General features: G+C 38.6%; 1 protein-coding gene across 1 annotated transcript; it reads right to left on the bottom strand.

Annotated features, from left to right (window-relative positions):
- Window positions 1-420: 420 nt before the first annotated feature.
- BEND2 (BEN domain containing 2) lies at window positions 421-23527 on the bottom strand. The gene is made up of 12 exons (XM_088160236.1): window positions 23385-23527; window positions 16727-16873; window positions 14241-14401; window positions 12605-12676; window positions 12323-12397; window positions 11540-11644; window positions 9027-9540; window positions 7850-8050; window positions 6792-6925; window positions 5984-6194; window positions 4671-4874; window positions 421-2069 (listed from the first exon to the last, which is right to left on the bottom strand). The coding sequence occupies exons 1-12, from the start codon at window positions 23395-23397 to the stop codon at window positions 1846-1848; spliced, it is 2061 nt and encodes a 686-aa protein (XP_088016362.1). The 5' UTR covers window positions 23398-23527; the 3' UTR covers window positions 421-1845.
- Between the last annotated feature and the right edge of the window lie 30 nt (window positions 23528-23557).

Below are 23557 nucleotides of genomic sequence, written 5' to 3'. Positions count from 1 at the left end.
CAGTGACAAGACCCAAGGGAATGGCCTGAAGCTGTGTCAGGAGACGTTTAGGTTGGATACTAGGAAAAGATTCTTCACCCAGAGGCTGGCTGGGCACTGGAACAGGCTCTCCAGGGAAGTGGTCACAGCTCCAAGCCTGACAGAGTTCAAGAAGCATTTGGACAACGCTCTCAGGCACATGGTGTCATTTTTGGGGATGATCCTATGCACTGTCAGGAATTGGACTTGATGATCCTGATATGTCCCTTTCAACTCAGCATATTTTATGATTCTATTATTACTTCCTTTTCTGAAAGCAAACAAAAAAACCCCAAATAACAAAGAATCTACCCAGCAAAATACCACATTAACTTCTGTACAGTTACTGTTGTTGAATTCTAACTTACAAGAGAAACTGAGTGAGATGTGAAATTGACTATATATGGTAATTAATTTTAATTTATTTTAAATGTTCAACATCCAAGTGATTTTTAAAATTAGTTTGTTAAAATCAGTTTATTTGTTCTTTTTTTTAAAATATACAACTTAGTGCACTAATAAATCTGTCTTGCGTGGACAGAAAGGCAAGGGCATGAACATTTATTACTGACAGGTGCTTTTCTGCACCTCATACCACCTACAACAAGTGATTTCCTAAAAATGTGAAGCCTTAGTTGCATGAGATGATATGGTGGAGTTCAGGATCCTGAAGAATTATTTTCCTTAAATTTAATTAAGAAATAACAGAACCAACCATGGGGCTGTTTGTTTTGGATATTTTTTGTCCTTTTTGTAGAACTAAATCAGAGCAGAGCAGTGTAACTGATGCCTTGAGAGGCTACCTAGAATAGAGGCTAGACAGTGCTAAAGGTATAAAATATGTATTTATTAAAAAGGCCTTCAAAGGACACACCTTGGCCAGTACAAGAGCCCGGCTGTGGCTACACCCAGGATGGACCACTGGTCACGAATTTTCACACTTTTATAAGTTTTGTTCCATTTGCATATTGGGGTTGTCTAATAACAGCTTCAGGTTATGAAGTCTCCTCAATTTGTGGTCGTTTACACTTTCTGGGCCTGAGGCTGCAATGGTGTCTTTGTTTATTGAGCTGGAAAAGGATTGTTTTGTCTAACTAAATTCTGAAGAGAACTTGGTAACACTTTATATGAAGTTCAGAGTTACATACTAATACAGTACAGAATCTGGAAAATATGAAAGCTAAAACTTAAGGCATCATTCCCCCATACATTACCAGTTGTACTTATATTGTTGTCTGCCTCTTATCCTACAAAAAACACTGATATAGGCGGCAAAAATGTGAGAGATCATACAATCATTAAGGTTGGAAAAGACCTCGAAGATCATCAAGTCCAGATACAAGTTAACTAAATGCAATTAAAAATATTTTTTCCTTTCTGGTATTTTTGCTGAAGATATCCAATTGTCAAAGCAAATTTCATTCCTCACATATAATGAGATAATTTAGCTGTCTATGATTCATCCTCTAAGGAGGACCACTCTTTCCTCTCCTCTTTTCCATCTGCTTCTGCTGTACTGATGCACAGTGCATCTTTTCTAATCAGATTAATCTTTCAGATTCAATGAATCATGAGAAGAAGATGCTTTTCAGAGAGAGCACACTGCAAATGCTACAGGGAGCAGTGAAAATAATTTGTGAGGAGCACAAACGCTACCTATGCAAGGAGTCAGGACTCCCAAGCCTTCTGCTAATTTTGGTCTCATGAAGTGATGCTATTTAGTGCTGCTGACAAGTCAGTTGAATAGGACAGCTCGATATTACAGGTTTCTACATGGAATTAATAAAAACCTGCTAAATTAAGATTTGAGACAGATGCTAGAGAGTTTCAATCTGAGAGATGTCTTCCATTGGTTCTACGGAAGTGGGATCCTCTGGGGGACTCTGCACTCGAGGGTGGCACTGCCAGGGCTCCGTGGCGGATTCCAGATGTCGCCTTTTTAAGCTCATGTCTGAGACTGCGGATTGAGCTGTTCATGGCAGCCACGCATGCCTTCCAATCAAATCCACTTTCATTGAGATCAAAGGATGGAAAATTGTCTTGAAGGAAGTCTAAAAATAAACAAGTATGTAATAGTGAGTTATCAATTATTTATGCAAGCTATATACTCTTTCTAGATGTAATTAAGCTAAAACAAGTGCATGCTACCAAACCAGGACAGCTAGGCATATTACAAGCCTTGAAAAGCAAAGCAGATACTGCAAAAAGCAAGGGCAGATACTGCTTTCCCCTTTTCTATTTGAAAATGAGTAAAAAAAGGTCTAAGCATACAAACAAAATATGAAAAGTAAACGTGACCATGTGTGTGGTTTTGATCCTTTGAAGTGCTGAGTAACTTCAGCTTCTAATGTGGTCAGCTAGCAAAGAGAAATCTTGGGCTCCATTTCAGAATGACCAGTATTAGGCAGGACCAAGCTCTCCTTCAGAGGATCTCTGACAACTGTATTCACTAAAATTAATCACAGCAATTCAGCACAACACAGATGTACAGGAACAACAGTGACAGAAAAATTGTGAGAGCTCATTCCTTATCATACTGCAAATAAGATCAGTAAACAAACACTTGAGTTTGGTAGCAATGACACAAAAACGTACCACAGTCCTCCCCTTTCTCCACTTCCATAACTAAAATGAGTAGTTTAAAACCAAAATTAAAATTGGCTTTTAAAGTTATTGAGGAGTGATTGCCCTGCTGAGCTGAGCTAATTACGTTTCCTCTAAGCATCCCTGTAAAAGACTTAAATAAACACCAAAAAGGAATTCTTATCTGTAATTTCAAATCAAGACACTGTTGCTTCTCCTTCTCTGATTAACATCTAGATTTACCTTCTTGTAGAAAGAAAGGTATAGCTAGTAGATATTGTGTCAGCTTTGTTCTTCCAAACACCAGCAAGTAAAAATCTAATACAGTATCATTGTTAACAGTTAATATTTTAACTTGTAGTTACAAACCTGGAAATCCAATTTGCCAGAAAAACTTTGGTCTGAAGGAAGAAAGTAACTGAGATAAGAACTTGTGTTCTTGCAGTTCACTCCACTCCAGAGGAGAGATAAAGGGAGAGTTAAGTGTGCTTAGGATGCTCCTGTTATAAACTATGCTGAAAAAGGATACACCAGCTGTTGGCTGAAGCAGCAGACAGGCTCTCTTTACTTTCATCCCCAGCAGTAAAGTCAAGAATACTTGACCTCAGTGGAACAGCACAGAACTCGAATTCGTACAAAGTCTACAGAGCATTTGTACATGATCTACAAAACAGCTTTTAAATTTATGTCTTTTCTTTCACCAAAATGGACCAATTTTGGGGATTATAGTCAGGCTGTGCAGGGCCCCTTCCTGCTCTGCAAGGTAACATTCAGGGAACTGCTGCTGCCATCCAGTCAGGCTCTGTTAAAGGAAACGGGCAGAGATTGTCCTCTGGCTCCAGAGCCAAGTGACAAGGTTTGGCTGCAAATACAACACACAGGATTTGTCTCTCATCTGCTCTGTAGCCTACATGGTGTTCTTGCAGTCCTAAGACACAATTACTAGATCTTTTGAATGCTTCTTAAGCTCAAAATGTCAAGAAACAAAATATGTCTACATGTCCATATATGTTTATATACATATATATATAAAAGTGGAGACGTTTAAGTGTCAATATTTCCCAGGCTAGTGCTTGCCATACTAGAAATGGTTTTTGGCATGCTCTATCCCTCAAGCCATGCCCAGACATCACCCCAGAGGGTGTGAGTCACAGCTCCACTTTATTTAGCATGAATGCTGCTCTCTCAGAGGCAGTCCTTTTTCCCACTTCTCTCCCCCATCCCAGTGGGTGGGGCAGAGGAGCAGGACAGGGAGGAAGAAAGCAAGCAAGCACCTGTGTGGTGTTTAGCTACCTCATGGGTTAAAACACAACAGCTGCTAAATTCCACTTCATAACCTCTCCTTGTTTCCAATCTCTAAATATGGCTTTTTTGCTCCAAGGCTCAGTTACCAATTCCCTGCTTAGCCCAACCTGTCGCCTCATAACTCTCAGTGTCAAGATGGACTCTCATATTCTTGCAGAAGGCTGTTCGTACAGATCTGCCAACTTTCCTGAGCTTCTCTCCTATTCAGAGCTGTCTCTCACAAGCTCCCATCTGTGACTTTCCCAAATACGTCAAAGTGTGCTCTCCCAAGCTACAGAGCCTATACTCAGACCCTTCTAACTCTACTAAGGACCTTGGGGCCCATGATTTCAAAATCTCTGCAGCAACAGCACCACCAATTATTACACAACAACCCTTTTTGTGAAGGGAGCCATAACCTGCTGTAGATGACATCTCTGCTTTCTGCTTCATCTACAGAGCCCCCGTATCAAGAAATTATCCCTGATGTCCTCCAGAATCCTCAGGGACTGCTCCCATCTCCCACTGCATTGTCCTTTCAAGCTGATGCCAAGACAATTGAGTTTTCCCATACAAACCAGGTTCACGATCTGGAGAATTTCTTGAGCTACTAAAATATAACTTTATCTACTTCCTCTCAATTTGTTCCACTGCTTGCAGAAATGCCTGTAAGAATAGTTTCACAGACTAATTTCTGAAGCTCTATGCTTTGTTTATAGGATACGAAGTTAATAACACTTATTAGTTTCTCCACATTATGATTTACCCGAGATTTTCTTACTTACCTCTGAGTGCATTGATTTTATTGGAATCCAGTGGGCTCATGCCACGATCAAGACTACCATACACGTTGCTTTTCACCAGCACATCTTCAGGGAACATATGACGGATTAGATAGCGAGCTGACAACTCTGGCCGCGTCTTCCCCTTAGCGACGTAAATGACTGAGAAAGGCAACTGAACATTGTGTGATGGGCTCCCAAGAGGTTCTGGAGAAGATGTCAGGGAGGGAAGAGAGATATTTCACTCATCCAACACTGACCATGCTTCAAAGTGACTGTATTAAATCCAAACTGACACAAAAAGTTCACCCAGAAACTACTCTACTTGCTTGGAAAGACCAGAGCAAAGCTGCAACACTACAGCTACTGCTAATATGAAACATATTGCAGACACATGGCCAAGCAGCCAGAACACCCTGCTTGGTTTACAACCATGAACAGTACTTCTGATATGTCTTCAGCAATGCAAGCTGCATTAATTATTGCTTTCTAACTTGTTTCATCTCATGTGAAAAGACGATGCTTTTCCAAGAACATATGTAAATAAAAGTTCTGCTATTTCAGTGGTGCTTAGATTCTCTAAGTGGAAACAGAAAAAGAGTATTTTTTTAACTACTTCTACCTGACTTCACTGCAAACATTAATAAGAAAAAAATGCAAAATTTTTAGTATATAAATAAGTCTGTGGGATCTGACTAAAGAATCTTGCGTGCAAGAACAGATCTGATACAGCCTCAAAGTCATTCTAATTGAATAAATTACTTTCAAGGGCAACTAATCTCAGCTCATTTTCCTTGAAGGTCTCTTAGTATCACATACTGTACCTTTTTTCCCAATGCATTTGTATACTGAACACTTCCATTAAAAAAAAAAGTGAAAATATAAAGACTGTTTTAAGATTTTGGTTGTCCTAAAGAGCCAGTTTTGCAGAAAGATGTGCGTTTTCTTCTGAAATAGCAGTACCATTCAATAGATATTCTGAGCTAGCTTACTTTTTGAAGTCAGAATATCTACCATATAAAAGTAAAAAGGCAGGGCAACTGAACAGAGTAACTGAAGCTGAACTTCCCAATGCCACAGCAGATATGCATTATGGGACACTGGTAGATTCAAACATATATTCTGTTAGCCAGATATAATGCTCTTGTTCATTCCCAAAAAGACTTACACTAAGTGACTTAAGAGAAAAAGAAGACTCACATAGTTCAGAGAATCCCTTTACTATGCAATTATACCAACAGTACCATCTTTTGCCTCTCATTGAGTATGTTAAAATGTAATAAGCAATTCCAGAAAATAAAAATCTCTTCATTTACCCATAGGTTCCAAAGAATGTTTGTTGAGTGAAGATGTGTGGAAAGCTTCTGGAAACTTATCCAATCCTGAATTCAGCAATGTGTCAGTTGTGGAGCTGGTCATTTTCTGAGAGTTTTGAAAATTGACTCCAATATCCTCATTATAATTTAAATCTACACAATGAGATGTATCAGGAGCATCAGACACTTCTTCTTTCCCCTCAGTTGTCTCCTGAAACATTTAATGAGGTTAAACACGCACTGAGAGTAGCCTACCAGTTTTCTAATTAGTGTTCCAGTTTACGTCACATTTAGTATAAATTAGATCTTTGCAGTATAGTTATTCCTGAATTTCTATCATGAAAACCACAGGTAGAACAGTTAGTAATCATTCGAAGACGTGCAGAGAACATTTTAGAAGCAAATGTAGTTGGAGGTGTTTTGGGAGCGATGTTTCACTCAATATAAAACTGAAATGCATGGCTGAATAGATCTGAAAAAAAAGAAGCCTGCAAAAACAGGTGTAAGAGCTACTTGTTTAAACTCTCAATCAAATTTGACACTACTTCTGGGCAACATTTGCAGTGCTTTTCTTTTAGTATCCTATGTCTGAACACTTCTTAACTGAACTCTGGACACAGGAGCAGAAAGAGGCAGAGCAGAAAACAGGATATTCCAGTATTCCCCACATGGAAGCAGTGCTGCAGTCAGCATGCCTGTGCTGAGCAACACAGAGACACAACCACAGGCATTTCCAATACAGCACTTGTACCATGAGGAGGTCAAATAATTAATCTGAGAAACAAGTGCAAACTTAATAAACCATCACCTTAGAACTTGCTGGGTTTGCTTTGGTTTCAGAGCGCAAGCAGCGGATCATGGCATTGACATTTGTGATACAGGTTTTCCAGTCTTTTCCATGCTCGCTCAAATCATAGGTTGGAAAGTTAGTTGCAAGAAACTCTGCATACAAAATATAGAAAATGTTTGAAGTTTCATGACAAAGTATTTAGAATTATCCTAACTTAGAGAGAGAAAGCTAGCTAATGCTTCATGTTTATTGTTTTCCATTTACAAGCTTCATATTTCCATCGATAAATAAAGATAGTAAACTTGTATTTTGAAAATAACCTACACTATGAATTCAAAAATTTTTGTGATACTTTTTGAGATGTTGTGAATACTGTTTTTATTATATTAAACATTTCCTGGTAGAGTTAGGGGAAACGTGTGATTTACCATACTAATTTTTAAAATACCCCCGAAACCAACACTACCATCATCCTCCCCTAAAAGGACAGAGACAGGGTAATGCTGTTGCTGCAACTCTTTCACATGGCTTATATAATCTCACACTCAATTTTAACCCTTTAAACACACACGTGCCATGGCTTCTGTGTAAACGACTTGACATTTATTAAAAAAGGCCCCTCCATCTTCACCACTTCTCACTAAAGAGAACTGAACACAAGAGTATTTCAAAAACACCAATTAATGCTTGTCCCAAGTATACCACGGCTACAAGCCAACCTGAATCAACCAAACAAAAAAACCACTGACAAAATCCATTGCACACACAAACACAAAATAAACTGCAATTAAAAATTTAGAGACAGCAAGCATGACTGATAAACATAATGTACATAAAACTAGAAGAAATCTGAATAGTTTTATAGAAATTGAAGAGAAATGAACATTGAGAATTACAAAGTAGGATTTTAAAAACAAAAGATACTGTAAAGTGGAGCACATCCACTATGGCATTTATCTGCTCACCAGTTGCCAGACAATGATTAGCCAGAAACATACAGAAAAAGACTCCTTTTAAGTTCAAAACTTCATTAAGTATGAAAGAAGTGAATCTGTGCATTTGGAAAGGTAACATACCTCTTATTGCAGCAATTTTGTTTGGATCCAGAGTCCTGCGCCCTCGTGCACTCGCTCCCATAACGCTGCACAATAAAGTTTTCTTGGGGAACAAGACACGAACCAAGTGGCGCGCTGCATACTTGGGTTTAGTCTTTTGCTGAGCCTTCACCAAATGGTTTCCAAGAACTTTTACATTTCTTGCTGGGTCACCAACAAACTCTTTTGTAAAACAAAAACATTCAAAAGAAAAAAAATGTTATCCCAAGCGAGTTGTTAAAAACAGAACATTATTTCAATCTCTTTCTCTTGAGTCTCAGTGTATGTTCTCTACTACAGTTCATTCTACTATGTATTACTACTTATCTTTGTTCCTACAAAAGCAGCTTTAAATTGGAATGGTAACAGAAATATCTTTTTTATTCACTTTAACCACCAGCATAACTAACTGAAATCCAAGCCAAGGAAACACGTTAGACACCTAATTGTCCACAATGTTCACAATGGCCTATTTTACATATGTGCAGATACAGGTATATTTTCAAGATGCTGACTCACGAAGAGTGGCACATCCATACACAGAACTGCTAAATCATAAACTGTTTATAAATTTTTAGGTAGACCTCTGAATATTTCACCTACTAGTCATGAAGCTCTTCAGTTGTACAAATGTATTTTTTAGACCAAAAGCAAAGAAGTCATAGCTCAGCTTGGCACATAACTCAGGGCATTTACACTTTAGAAAGGCATCAGTTTTTAACACATGGTGCTATTTTATACGTGTATATTGTAATGCAATGATCTATAGAATTCTTGTTTTTCTTTGGAATTAAGTATTTTGGAAGAAATCAAACACTGGAGGATTTGAGTATAGAAAGGATGCTTCATGGATAAAATCCTCCACAAGAAGTAAACAGGTATTTCCTTCACACAGATCAAGTAATCTGCTTTCTTAATACATGCATACAGGCATATGCCTCACTTAGCTTTAGTGGCAATCTCCTTTGCCTCCAACACCCAGATAGCATGCACATATTACTTGTGAATTATACACACAATAAAAAAGGTTACATTAAGAGAAAAAAAGAAAGTCTAGAGTTAAAAGAACCCAAAGCACCTACTGTAAATCAAAGGCTTGTGGTAATATCAACCGGTTTTTTAGCCCTTGTTTCTGACTATTTATCACGAAGGAACTCACCCAAATTAGGATTGATTAAGACTGAAGAAGATGGTAGTTCTTCACTAATATTCACATCCTCAGATGCATTTCTGTAATTCAACTCCACAGCATTATTTTCCTGACTGGGCTCAGATGGTGTTGGTATCGATGGCGATGCCACAGGTGAAGATGCACCATTGACAGTACTTTCCACAACACTGGGAGCAAGATTTGATTGTGGTGAAAGGTCAGGCATCCCATTAGTTGCTGCGTATGATGAATGCAATGAATGTGTAGAAACTATAGTGGGGAGTGGTGGGCTCTGCCTTCCAACAGGCTGCTGAGATTCGAGCTGAAAACTATGTGGGGCATGTGGTACTTCGGAATTGACTTGAACGTGGCCATTTTGCAAAGCAGCCCTCACAACTGGGCTACGCTTTCCCTGGCCTGACGAAGAAAGGCGAAGACTTAAATCCCTTTCCATGTGTTTTTGTACTCTTATTTTTCCTGGAGGCAAATGACTGGAACTTCTGTATGTAAATCCAACTGGTTTCTGCAAATAGGATTCAAAAAACAATTAAAAGGTTAAATTAGACATACATGATTTTTTTTTATTTTTTTTTTGGCAAACCAGGAAAAGTAGGTTTTAGTAATTATGCTATTGGTACCATACTCTTCCTTTAAGCAGTCTCTGTCATTAACTCAGAGCTACCTACCACATTTTAGCTTTCCCTCTACTATCTTCTATCCTCATTTGTATTTGCAACACTAAGAGTTTATCTGGTCAGTTTCAATGTTTCTCACATTTTTTCCATCTGGGATGGTAACAAAATTGCTTTCTAGACCTCTATAAAAAAGTAAATAGGCAAAATAAAATTTAGTATTTTTCAGTCACAGACCCAGTCACTGGCTGATGAATTTTCAAGGAATGTGTCTACTGCCACGCTAGCTCCTTTCAAACAAGAAAAAAACCAACACTTTCTCTTCTTTCTTTACTTGTTAGCTGAAAACATTAAAGATTCAGATCTCATCTACAATGAAGATTCCAAAGAGACTGAGGTGGATAAACTGAGAGATGGGCTACGTTTCCCATCGCTTCAAGTGCTTTTATTAAAAATCATACAGCACGCATTTTAGTTCAAAACACAAGTCACTGAGCAGAAGCCACAAAATGTAGATGACATGTGGATTTGTTTTTCTTATTTTGTTAAATTTTGTGTGTTTGTTTAGAGAAATCTCATAATATTTCACCCTTGTAACCCTAAAATAATCTAGGACCTTAAGAAAGTCTTATGTATCTGAAAGTCTGTCAGTTTCTCCAGCTTTTGGAGTCTAATAAAAAAAAGTACCTTTATCCCCAAACCATTCCATTAGCCCTTCAAAAATACTACAGTGGTACAGCTATTAAAAAACCCAACAGCATTCCTGATGGTTTTAAATGGCAGAACCTAAGAAAATAGCTGGCAGGTTGCATGTTACTCTTTATAGGGATAAAACCCTTCAGAACAACATAAAAAAAAAAACAACAACAAAAACAAAAAAAGGGAAAAGAAAAAAAAAAACAGTGCAGGTCACTTTTAACCCAAAAATCCAAACATTGATGCAGCTGCCATCCCACATATCAGAGGGGAGAGCAAGAGCACAGAGGTCTTATAGGATTCATTTTCAGGTGATAAGATCAATTTATTCCCGAAACATGTGGTTTTGGATGTGTGGACAGCACAAGCTTGACAAAAGAAGTACGTACCAAATAAAACCTAGTATCCTACTGATAGCTGACAGGTGTGAGAAATCCAGCTTCATGCACCCTTAAAGCAAATGGTCTCACTGCTGTCTTGACATCTCCTGACAGCAGAATCATCTCTGCCACATTAAAAGCTTTGTAGTGTTGATGACAAAAAAAGTCATTATGGATTTTATGACCTTTTTCAAAAATCATCTGTTATGCTTTCCTTTTCAAGATCATTGTTAGAAGTACTAAAATTGCATCTCCTTAGTTAGCAGTAGATTGACCATTTAGGAACAAAATAAATACTGTGTACTCAATATCAAACATTATTTAAAATGTTTAAAATGGAGTTTCCATTAAAAAAAAAAAAATTCTATACTGTAACGGATTTGACACCATACTGTTGAGATCTAAAGTTCAGTAAGCCAATTGAACCAACCTGACTGGTGCTTAAACTCTCTTCTAACTACAGAAACCAATGAGACAACACATCACACGTTGCAAAGGAACAAAAGCAATATACTGAAGTTTAAGATGCACCTACACAATTCACTTCTGTTCATGCCAATACAAATAGAATTTTACAGCATCTATCAGGGCATCCTGAATTTGATGGGGATCACTGCCAATCTGTGGCCACCAGTCAATAACACAGGAAACCGAAACTGGCACATAATCAGAAATCTCAAGTAATTGAATTGAAATAGATTCTAAGTCTACTATTTTTGCTACTAATTTTAATCTTAGTGAAAGGATTGGGATTTTTAAAATAAGCATCAGAGGAAATAAGAGAATTAAAGCAGATTAGGTCTTTAATACTCACAGGTTTGAGCAACAATGGCTTTATACGAGTATGCTGCATTTCTGAGACCTTACGATGAAGCAGGTCAAATTTTTTATCCAACTTCTGAATGGCATCATACATGGCCTGTCAACAAATATAAGGCTGTAAACAGTACTGTTTCACAAGAACCCAAATCTAAACCTGAAGAAACCAAGAAATTTCAATTAAAAGCTGAACTCCTTGCCTAAAACTTCGCCAACTTCCCTCCACAGCACAGCTGAATGCTTAAGGAGACTTACAAGACATTAACACTTGGCTACAAACTACTTACAAATTGACTTCCATTAAGCATGACTTGAATGACTCCAGTCACACAAGTGCTCACCTGAATAAATATGGCATGCTTTAAATTTTTAGTGCAGTTATTTTCAATTTTGCCAGTTACTGCTTCAGAAATCAAAAGGAAAGGACTCACAAAACTCACAGGATTTTTGGCACACTTTTGGCAAGTAACATGTACTTTCAATAGCTGGGTGAGTACCAATGCTGTATCTTTCCCATTACTGTGAAGCTCCTCCTCCCAAGACCTAAACTTTACATTTTATATTAAAGCTTAATATTTCAAAATTATTCTTATGAAAAGTTCAGAGAATATAAAAGAGATTAGTTTTACTTTGAAAACATTGCATTTATGTGGGCAATTAACAAGCAAACAATTGGAAGGGATCACGTCACTGGTTGTCAGGTTTATAATGCAAGTCTTCCTGAAGTTCAACTAAAACTGTTTAAACACCATTTCAGATATAAAGGAAAAAAAAATACCTGGCAATAACTCAGGACCTCCATAAGAGTATTCTGCTGATATCCAATATAAGAAGCTTCAGATAAAACACTCTCCTTTTCCATTAAAATAATAATTAAATATAAAAAAGGGAAAAAAAAGAAAAAAAGAGTGTAAGGTACTAATATATACACGGACTTAGGATATCACATTAAGCAAACAAACCCCAACTTCAAATCTCTCATGCTACCTCAACCAACCCCAAAACCTGCATTCCCAAAGCAGCATTTCAAAGTCTGTCAAACAAAATAAAATTCACTTACACATTCATAGTCTGGTTCATACTCATAAACGACACTGTCATTATCTTCATATTCTTCTTCCCTGGTTCTCATCTGGGAAATAACATAATTAACATTTAATGCTTTGAAAAGTTAAAGAATTTTCCTAGGAATCCAACTTGGACACTTTTGGTTGTAGCTGTAATTTCCTCCCTTGGCTGTAAGAGGGTCCAAGAAAACAAGACTTACCATAGTCATCTTATTTATGTACTGGTGTGTTAAGGAAACTTTCCTGTCTGACCACTCAGGAGACACTCTGGTGGTCACCCAGAGACTGTGGTTACTGGGACTGGAGCCCCTTTGCAGAGGGTGGCTCAGGTGCCCTGCCTGAATGCCTACATACTTCACTTTCTCAGTCGGACAAGGTTTCCAGCGTGACCTTGTGTTTGCTGTAGCAGAGTTTCAGACCTCTGGTTTCTTCAAGTAATTTTACCATGGTACGGGAACATATATACATATATACTTATATATATATATATATGAATAATAACATGCATTTTTATTTGTTCATTCTAAGGCAAAACTTTCTCATCTAACTATATGTACTATACAGCCAAGCCTCTGCAACCACAGAATCACTTAGATTGGAAAAGACCTCATGAGTCCAAATGATGAGACTTCAGCAAGTATAACCGAAAGCACAAACTGTAAAAAATTTCTAGAAGAGGCAATTTTCTCACAGCTTGCAAACTGCTTTTAACCAGGAAGAACAGCACCACCCCCTGGACAATCCTGACATTTTTCTTTCACTGGATGGATGCCGATCCCATCCACCACTCACCACAGATTTAAGAAGTCTGCTGGTGGTGTTTTCTTTTAAATTTTATTCTTTTAACTGAATAGATTTTATTTTAGAAAAGGAAGGCTGCGGGTGGGGTGGAGGGTAGGTGATAACAGGTAGAATTCAGTGACTGGTAAAATTGTGGAGATTATTCTGGGAGTTACTGAAAAACAACTGAAGAACAACTGAGTCATCAGCCACAGCCAGCATGGCTTCAGAAGGGTAAAGTCCTCCTTGTCAAAGTTAATTTCCTTTGAGGACAAGATGACCCACCTAGCTGATGAAGGGAAGGCAGCTGATATAATCTGTTTGGATTTCAGTAAAGCTTTTGATACTGTCTATCACAGGATCCTCTGGACAAAATGTCCAGCACACAGCTGGATAAACACATAATGGGATGGGTGAGTAACTGGTTCACAAGCCAGGCACAAAGGGTTACAGTGAATAGGGTGACATGAGACTGGGGACCTGTCACTACTGGGGTTCTGCAGGGCTCCATCCTTGTGCTTCTCAACGTTTTCATAAAAAACGTGGACACAGGACTGAAAGGGAGACTAAATTTTCTGATGACACTAAGTTGGGAGGAGCTGCTGTCTCCCTTGAAGGTGCAGAGGCCCCCCAGAGAGATCTGAACAAATCAAAGGCTGGGCAACCATCGGCAGCTCTGGATTCTGGACAGACTGCAGGAATCTGAAGACTTGCTCGAAGCATCCATGCATAGGTATCCTACCCATCTTCAGTGGGTTATCATCAAACCATGCAACAGTGAAAGAAAAATGATATTCCAAGTAACATTGAAACTGGTCTCAAAAAGAAGTATTGTTTGGTGAAACATACCACATTGTGTTCCACTACAGCAGGAGAAAGTCGTTTCCTTTTATTACGCATAAAAACAAAATCCATTTTTTCAGAGCTATGGCCATTTCCTCTCCGCATCATTGCAGAATGGCTCATTTGTGAGGCTGTTTGATCAGCAAGCACTGGCAAGCCTTCGCTTCCTGGAGAAGTGAAGAGAAAGCAAAGCACATTACAAAGTTTCCCCACTGCATTAAACATTTCACTACAGGAAAAACAGGCACAGTCACCCTTTTTAAAAAAATTTTTAGACTGCTTGATTATTTGAAATTTGTTTACCAACATATTATCAAACAGTTATTTATCCAATTAATTTAGATCAGAAATTATAAATTCAATTTAGTGTTTTTTTCAAACATAATGGTATTTTAAAAAGCATTAGTAAAAGTAATACTGACTTTGTGAGCATAAATGGCTAAGAAAAAATTCAAATAAAAGGTGTTCTGCAGCATGCAGGGAGAAATAAAGACCTATATCTCTATCTGCATGATGTTGAGCTTGCTCTGACAGCTTCTTATTGTAGGCAAGAAGATACAAGACAAAAGTAGAAGAAACTCGTTTGGACAGACAGAATGAGATCTGAAGGAAAGGCACTGCTCTACAAGATACCTGTCTAAAATAGTGGTTGAACAAAGCCAGTCAGAGAGAATTCCAGTTCAAAGTTCAATAGTTACATTTGAGATAAACCTGTGGTGTGTTTCACTCATATATCTCACTATACTTGATTTTAACTAGACAATATCTAATGCTAATACACCCAAAAAAACCAAAACCATATTTTACCTTTTAAGAAACAACTGCTCTCATCATGATTAATTTATTAATAATGAAACAATTACTCAGGTCCTAAAACCACGGTCAGCACCTGTTTATGACAGCTTTTTGGGCAGAAGTTTTAATTTTAGTGGGGTTGTTTGTTTCTTTACTTTCAATAACAGAGACAAAACCCGCAAGTAAGCCATCTAACCCATCCTCCACTCCCAAATTTGTTTTTAGACATAAACATAGAAAAAACTACAAAATACTCTGTTGTCAATTAGAAAACTAAAAAGACTAAAGGTTCTCAGAAGTACCCAATAACACTAGGAAACAGATGTAACTTGTGTTTGTGAAGAGAGATACTTATGGGATTCTCTATAGAGTTAACTGGCTGAATTTAAAAAAAAAAAAAATCCCCCAAACTAGAAAGTGCCTTCACTTAGTTACAGTAATTTTCTTCACTGACTTGGTAATACTGCTACAGGACTTAACAAATGCTCATAACAACTGTGAAGAATTTTTGTCTGGGCCAATGAAGCATTGGGTAAAATTTCTTGAGAGACTTTGATCTCGCATGTTAAAATAAATACAGTGAATTAGAGACAGTCACAATGGCTACTTACTGCAAATAATTTATCACCTTAAACAACCATCTCGCTGTCATTACCCATCAGCATCTCAAGTACTAAGTTACACTAGATAGATTATCTAAAAATGTAATTTTTTTAGGCTAAGTTCTTTCATGACATTTATTTTTCCAAATTACTTCCTAATTTATTCCTAGGTATACTGACCTTTACCTTTAAGTAAGTAAAAAGTTGTCTTTTTAAAACGTAGCATTTTAGCAGCCTCACCATTTATACAGATCTCAAAAGTAATAACTAAACAGCACTTCTCTTTAAAGGCTCTATGTCTTGGTTTGAAAGACAGGTGTCTGCTAAGGAAGGCAAGAGCCTTTCTTGAAATGAAAAAATGTAAATCCTCTCCCTCCAAATTATTGTCATTTTGAAGTTAAGGAGCTCTCAGGCAAAGATATGGGAGTAACAGTTCTTTACTAGGAAAATTAAAATAAAAAATACAGTAATACAAAAAAACAAAACACTGACAGAGTCAGAATCCAACCTGACACCCCATCAGTCAGGGTGTTGGTAGCAGTCCCATTAAATGGTGGCTGCAGTCCTCCTGGATGACAGATGTGGTTCTGTTGAAGCAGTGGTCCTGTAGAGGGGTACAGTTTTCATCCAAAGGTTCAGTGATGATACAGAAGGGTCTGGTTTTCCTCCAGAATCCAGTGGAAAAAGGCTACTCTGATGTTCCAAAGCTCAGATTTTAGCTAGGCAGGAAATGCTTGGCTCCTCCCCCTGGGTGGAGCATCTTCAATAGAATGATGTAATTTTATCAGCCATGCAGTGGGACTCAATGGGCCATTAACAGAAGATATCTTCCTGGAGGAAGGATGGGTTGTGGAAAAGATAAGGAACACTGCCCCACCTGTTTTCAACAGATGGTGATAGAATACATACTTTTGGTCACATCCTGTATTGCAACCCAAGACACACTGCCAAGCAATTTCAATAGAAGTAGCTTTCTAATAAAACGTGTCTAAAGATATGGGTAATACAGAAGGACCTGAATCCAAAAGCATAGGGCAGATGGCATTTAAACTAGCCATTAACTATCAGATCACAATAAAAATGAACAGTAATTACCATAGGCAAATTGACTCATGTGGTGAACGGCACTGTTTGCTTCCGAGTTCTGTTGCACTGGCATGCAGCTTTGTGTGGACAGTCTGTTGTTTCCATGGTCCATAATCACTGCTTCATCCTCTTCCTCAGCCTTCACACACACATAATCTATTAGCAGATGCAGAAAGAGAAATAGGTAAGGCTGCAGGAGGCCATTCTGCATATCAGGTGATAACTGTAGCGCTCACACCTAGCACTATCTCAATTGTACCACAAGCTGTTATAAATTTGGCTTCACTTCAGCATCTAAATGCAAAGTCACTTTTAAACACAGACACTGAGGTTTTAGCACACACTAGAACGAAAACAACTTACTATTGTTTAGTTGGTGGGATTTCTGAAACTACTCAGTACCCAGTTCTCCCTAAAGTGTCCAGCTTCAACAGGAGCAAGTTAGTTACAAGCACTTCTACAAACTCCACTGTTTACATATTCAAGCTATGAAAAAATGTATTAATTTGGTCTTGAAACTTTACTTTCATAATTAAGACTTGCTTAATACACTTGAAACAAATCAGTCTCCAAACCCTAACTGTATATTTGGTATTCAGATCAATCCAAATATTGGTTCCCAATGCAACACTGTGCAGAAACACTGAATAGCAAATCTCCAGAAACAGATTTTTTCCAATTAAACACACTACATCAAGAGAAAAGTGCTTCAGAATAACTTATTATAGTTATCATTGCTAGATTCAGTGTTTTTTACAGGATCAGTGAGGGAGTGGAATTTATTTTTGATGAAATAAATTAATGGAAGAACCTTATCAAGTTTGGAAGTAAAACTTAAATTCAGCCAGCACACATGCATGACACTTCAACTATGTGTAACACAGGCTGTATTTTTCCACAGGGTCTCTGCCCTTTTCAGTGCACAGGATGGACCTGAGATCCAGGAATGAATCAGAACTGGATGAGTGGAAGAGCAGTCTGGGTCCCTACTCTCATATAATCAATTCACTCCAAAGCCTGCTGTCTTCCAATTTCTTATAGAGACCAAAAGGTAAAAATGAAGTTGAATTCCACAGGTCATATAGTTTTCCCTCTGGACAATACTCCATCTAATTCAAAAGACATAATACAGTAGGATTCGGATTTGGCTGTCATCACACTAAAAAACTGATGATCTGTTCAGAAACACCCATCAACTGCCACATAGTTAAGAGCTTTGTTTATAGGTGTAAAAAAAGCCAAACAGCTACCTGGGGCAGAGCTGACCTGTACAAAGGAGTTTAGCTGAAGACACACTCTAGGATATGCTCCTTAGGCTGCCAACAGGAGAACAGTTCTTGGCCAGCTGTATAAAAGTACAAGAGTCTTACTCACGAACTTCATTTAGGTGCAGCTTTTAGCAAAACACTTCAATGATATTCACTGACTGAAATTCATTGCAGGCTAACATGAGTTATTATTTTGTGTTGAATTATTTAACTGCCTCGCAGGCACAAATTTTGTGTTGACAATCATTAAGTATTCTACCTACTTTGGGAAAGAATTAATGAAGAGTCAGTAAATGCATCTGCATCAGAGCAGGAGGGATGAGAATCCTCTCTGCCAATTTTCCCCAACCAGGATGTCAGATTAGTGCATGGTCTGACAAATGCCCTACTTACAGCTGGGTCTCTGCTGTGTCCTGCAATCCTCCTTCTATCCCTAACTAGACAAACCAATGCAAATTGTATGTTACTTATGCAACCCTAAAAAGCACAGAATTTACCTGTATATTAATAATCTTTGCCACAGACCACATGCCTCATTCAATTAACACAAGCAAAACAATCCTACCCAATCAGCAACCACATCACTCCAATCTACAGCAAACGAAGTGATGAATAAAGAAGAGGGAAAATTCCGTGCAACCAGGACATAGCAAAGACATGGCAATGTCAAAGCAGCTGCATCTGGACAAGAGGAAGGACAGTATGATCAGAACTTAGGAGAGTTTCTACAACTGGTTGATACTGAAAGCAAGGCTCAGTCTTCCATACCCTCTACCACTCTCCCTTAAATCAAAATAAGAATTTCAACAGTGCAGTGGACTCTGAGCGGAAAGTGTTTCCAAAGCTTTACAGCAACTCAGAGCTGGAGAACAAATATAAACCAATCAGGAAAATACAGAAAGGAAAACCACCTAAATTAATTAAAGAGCAAACCTACAACACATTTCTACAATGACATGGAAGCAATGGAACAAGCAGTAATCTCACATTTTAACCTGTCAGGTGATGGCCAGGATTCTCCTCATCCCGTGGCCTTTTATTTTCCATCACCCATTGCTGAACGTGGCTACTTTCATACATAGAAAGGAAATTATTCTGTCTTGAGAACAGCACTTTCACATGAACAGTCAAGAAACTTGAGTATTAGAATACACCACCCATTTCCAGGAAGGCTTATTAGTATGACTGGTCACACTGCAACAACAAGAGAAGCAAGTTCAAGAATGCAGACTCACCTGCTTTATATTAAACCTTTCCTCCTTTCCTTAATGCATTCTAATTGCCTGGCCTCTAAAGTCAGTGGACATACTTAAATGTCTTTGCTGTAAATTTGACTATATTCATCAGCAAGAGGAATATAAATGTGACCCAAAATATTTTGTTTATAAACAAAAATATATAAACAATGTTGTTTATAAACAACAATCCTGTTGAGGATTAAACTAAGTTTACTTATAGAATATTAGAATATAGTATATTATTCATACCTTCAAAAACCTATGAAAAGAAAAAATCCAGCTATTTATCCATAATCTGAAAGACACTGCAATTTAGTCCTCTAAGCAATTCTAACTATTTCTGATTTTTTCTTAAAGTGCCAGGAATAGAGAATATTACCATACATATGTAACACCAAACAGTATGAAATACAACTCTGACCCTCATGTAGAAACCACAAACTGCCTAATTCTATGGATTAATTTGTGCTCCTGGAAAAAAAAAAAAAGCCAACAAGTGCTTTTTGCTTCTGACTTGGATGAAGATGCAATTGCATTTCACATGCCAAGTTAGTAATTTATATATATTAACTCACTCCACTGACAGAAAATGTCATGACATAGATAATTAGATGTTTCCAATAAGTCTTGAAAGGAAATTATAAATTTAAAAAGCGTGACTAAGGAAACATTTCAGGTTTACATATTTCAAACACGGCTTTTACTGCGGACTACACATTAGTAAGACTTACTAAATAGCCTGATTTATCCAATCATTGTATCAAGTTATCAACTGAGGAGAACCCTGAATTTCTTTTTGAAAACTGAAGTAACAGTCATCTCAAATTGGAAAACATAACCAAACAAATTTCCTTTTCAGACTCAATGCATACTCTGAGTTATATGATATGAGCTATCACTTAGAATTTTCAGTAGAGCAGTAGGATATGCTAAAAGCTTGAAGTTCATAAAAAAATGTGTATTGTATATAGAGACATTTATAGATGGAGCAGTCCAGTGAAATGGCCATATTAAAAAGCCAAGATCGGAGGTGATATTTTTAACTTCTAAGATGTATAAGTTAATAATTTAGAATTCTTTAATGAGATCATCTTCACTTCTGCACAAAATTATCAGGTTGAAGAATGTTAAAGGCACTTACACTTGAATTATTTGCATCCGAAACAATCCAACCCTGTGCCTAACCCTGTACTATATTAAATTACAACTTTTTATGCAGCACCATGAAGCCAAGCATCACAAAGAATTTATTTCCAGTAACCAACAGGAAGATGTCTTTTAAAGTAATTGGGATTTGAAAGTGTGCTGGGATTAAACATCAAGAAACACTAAAACCAAGCAAACAACAAACTCGAACTCTTTCAAAGGCAGAATTGAAAAGAAAAGCATTAAAGCTCAAAAAAATCATCTCTCTAGGAACTATGAATTACATATCAAAACAAATCAAGCCAAGCAACTCCACCCAAAAAAGTAAAGATTTTAAAGATTTTACCTGGGTTGCAACTAAGCCATAAAAGGAGAGACAGCTAGCCTTAACTTGGATCATAATTAGATCCTGCACTATTTATGGCATGACACTTGTGCTAACATACACAAAAAAGTGAACTAACACAAGGGAGAGCCCAGGGACACCAGTGCCTTTCAGGGTTAGTATCATCCCATCACAACTTTAAGTAATCATCTGCCTATTAACTCAATCTCACTGCAGACATAACTGAGAGTTTTAAGCAGGTTTGTGCATATTATGATAATGAGAGCTACAAGCACACAAATACAACCAGCTCTGATGCACCAGGCTGAAGTCTGAAGACAAGATGACAAACTATTTTTTTCTTTCCCCAAGTATGTAACTAATAAATACATCACATAAGCCGGTGGAATAAGGAAGGACTTGTACTGAATCAGACATTACCTGATGAATGCTCTCACTTGTTGCAGAAACACAAATGTAAGTGGCCATCAAGCATAGAACGGCAAAAGGAACACAAATTAGTACTGAATCCTATCTCAACCTCTACTACAGAGTTCCTGGAGGGCTTCCTGCAAATTCACTAAAAACTTTTCACAGAAATCTGATGAGTTTTCCTAATTTTCTAACAGTTCCGTTAGATACACCTGTATTTCTGCAAGTATTATCTCTACACAACCAGGTGCAACAGCCAGCCATGGAAGCTCTGTGTAAATCCAATCAGATTTTACAGAGATGTTTAAATACTGCATTTAGAAAAAAAAGGTAGCACTCACCTCAAGTCACATCCTTGAATTTACCATACTTTGATTATTTTGTCCTTCCTCTAGATATATTGCCAGGGGTCAGAGACACCAGAATACTCTACCAGAGATAAAATGCTTAACAGCCTCTGAACACTGAAACAATTAATTTAGAATGCTGTTGTCAGAATTTGCAACAAACTAAAACAATAGAAATTAATGTTAAGCTCACACAAATCAACTACTATGGAGAGAAGCAAAATAATAAAACCAGATTTCCTGTACATGTCATATTTAGATCACTGAGATGATAAAACCACTCTCACACAAAGACATTTGGTGTTTATTAAGACTGGAACTCATACTGCACCTTTTGATTGAACAATATTATTAATAGCATATCTTTTCTATTGCCAGGGATTAGTACAGGCTTAGTATTTGCTAGGATTACTGAGTTACAGACAAAGCCAATCAGGAAACTGAAGAATTGAGGACAAAGGAGGACTAACAAACACATCACTGTGTACGTTTATTTAATAAAGATTATGTCACAGCTGCTATGCTCCACCCTTCTGCATGTCAGTCCTACGCCTTTAATTCATGTTGACACTTGCAGAACTGCACAGTGAACTGGCTATTTCCTAACCAGAAAAGTTCCTTGAACAATGAAATCATACATGAATATCTGGCATATAAGCAAGACACAAACAGAACTTCTTTAGAGGCTAGGCCTGTGACAGCAACAACCTAAATGAGCACAAACCAATCTGAGTCCGTCAGATTAGACTAGTCTGATAAACATCACTCTTCTGAAAGATAAGGCGAAGCACGTAACTGGCAGAAATAGACCTGTTTTGGTCCAAAGTCAAGGTGTCTGATATCTAAGACACTTAAGTTGACCTATGCACTGTGCCTTCTGACAGACAACTCATTAGGTCAGTCATTCTCACTTTAGGAGCATCATTCATCTCTCCCTCACTCGGGTTTTGTATCCAAGTAACTGCAGTGCTGGGGGGCACCTGTCAATGCTGAGGCCCTGCTGTTCCACGGCAAAGCCGCCCCAACATTTTGGATCTACACTCAGCTGCCATTTGAGGACTGTTATAGATGAGTACTGTGATGGTTGGCTCTCACAATTAAAGAATATTGCATGTACGTTAAAATAAATTTTGTAGATATATATATGTATGTTGTAATATATCCTCCCCTAGTACTCTTCCCCTCTCCCTTGTATTGTGGTCACTAGATACCTGGGGTAATCAAGGCATTTGAGGGGGGCCAGCTACACCTGACCTCAAATCAAAATGCAAGAAAGTGTCTCCACCCATGGACGGCAGAGAAGGAGTTAACTGGCAAGACTTTGGGCGGGTCTCGGGATATAAAAAATCAAAGCATCCATTTTGTAGGCGAACACACGATAGTTTACTTCTGACCTCTCAGTACTCTCTTTCTTCTTATTCAGTATTTTGTTGTATTTTTGTTAAGGCTATATAAACCTTTGAAATTCTAAAAGCGAGCATCGTTTCTCACACTATGGAAAGCGAAAGCTTCCCCCACCATCAACACTGGAACTGAGGCAACCGAGCTGTGGCTGGGCCACACTATTTCTGAGCACTAACTTCCGCGCGAGTCCTGTCCCGGGAACACACCAGGAGAGAATTCCCAAAGAGAACCCCCGGGGAGCGCTGGGCCCGGGGGCGAGGAGGCGCAGCCCCGCCCGCCATCGGCCGCGCCCCCGCGCCGCGAGACCCCGCCGGCGCTGACGCGGCGGCGACGGGCAGGAGCGGCAGCCAATGGCAGCGCTCGCCGCGCGGGAACGGGCGAATAGCGACGCGAGCGTTGGGGCTGTGCCGAACGATGAGGGAGCGTTCTCCGTGCCCCAGCGGCGCCGCGTCCCGTCCGTCCCCCGCGGTGCGGCGAGCCAGCCGGCCGGCCGGCCGGGAACCTTACCCTCCTCGGACATTGCTTGCTGGGGCGGCTGAGCGCGGGGTTCTCTTCGGGCGGGCCGGGCGGCGGAGCGAGCCGGGGTTCGGGTACGGGCAGGTGTGGCCGGAATGCGGCGTTGGAAACGGAAGCGGCTTCGACGTGAGCGAGAAACTGTTTCGGAGCACTGCGGCTGCGCG

This window comes from Sturnus vulgaris, chromosome 2 (genome assembly GCF_052056855.1).
Source record: "Sturnus vulgaris isolate bStuVul1 chromosome 2, bStuVul1.hap1, whole genome shotgun sequence".
Classification (NCBI taxonomy): Eukaryota; Metazoa; Chordata; class Aves; order Passeriformes; family Sturnidae; genus Sturnus; species Sturnus vulgaris.
Note: the sequence above shows the minus strand (reverse complement) of the source record. Positions and strands in the feature narration are given on the sequence as shown.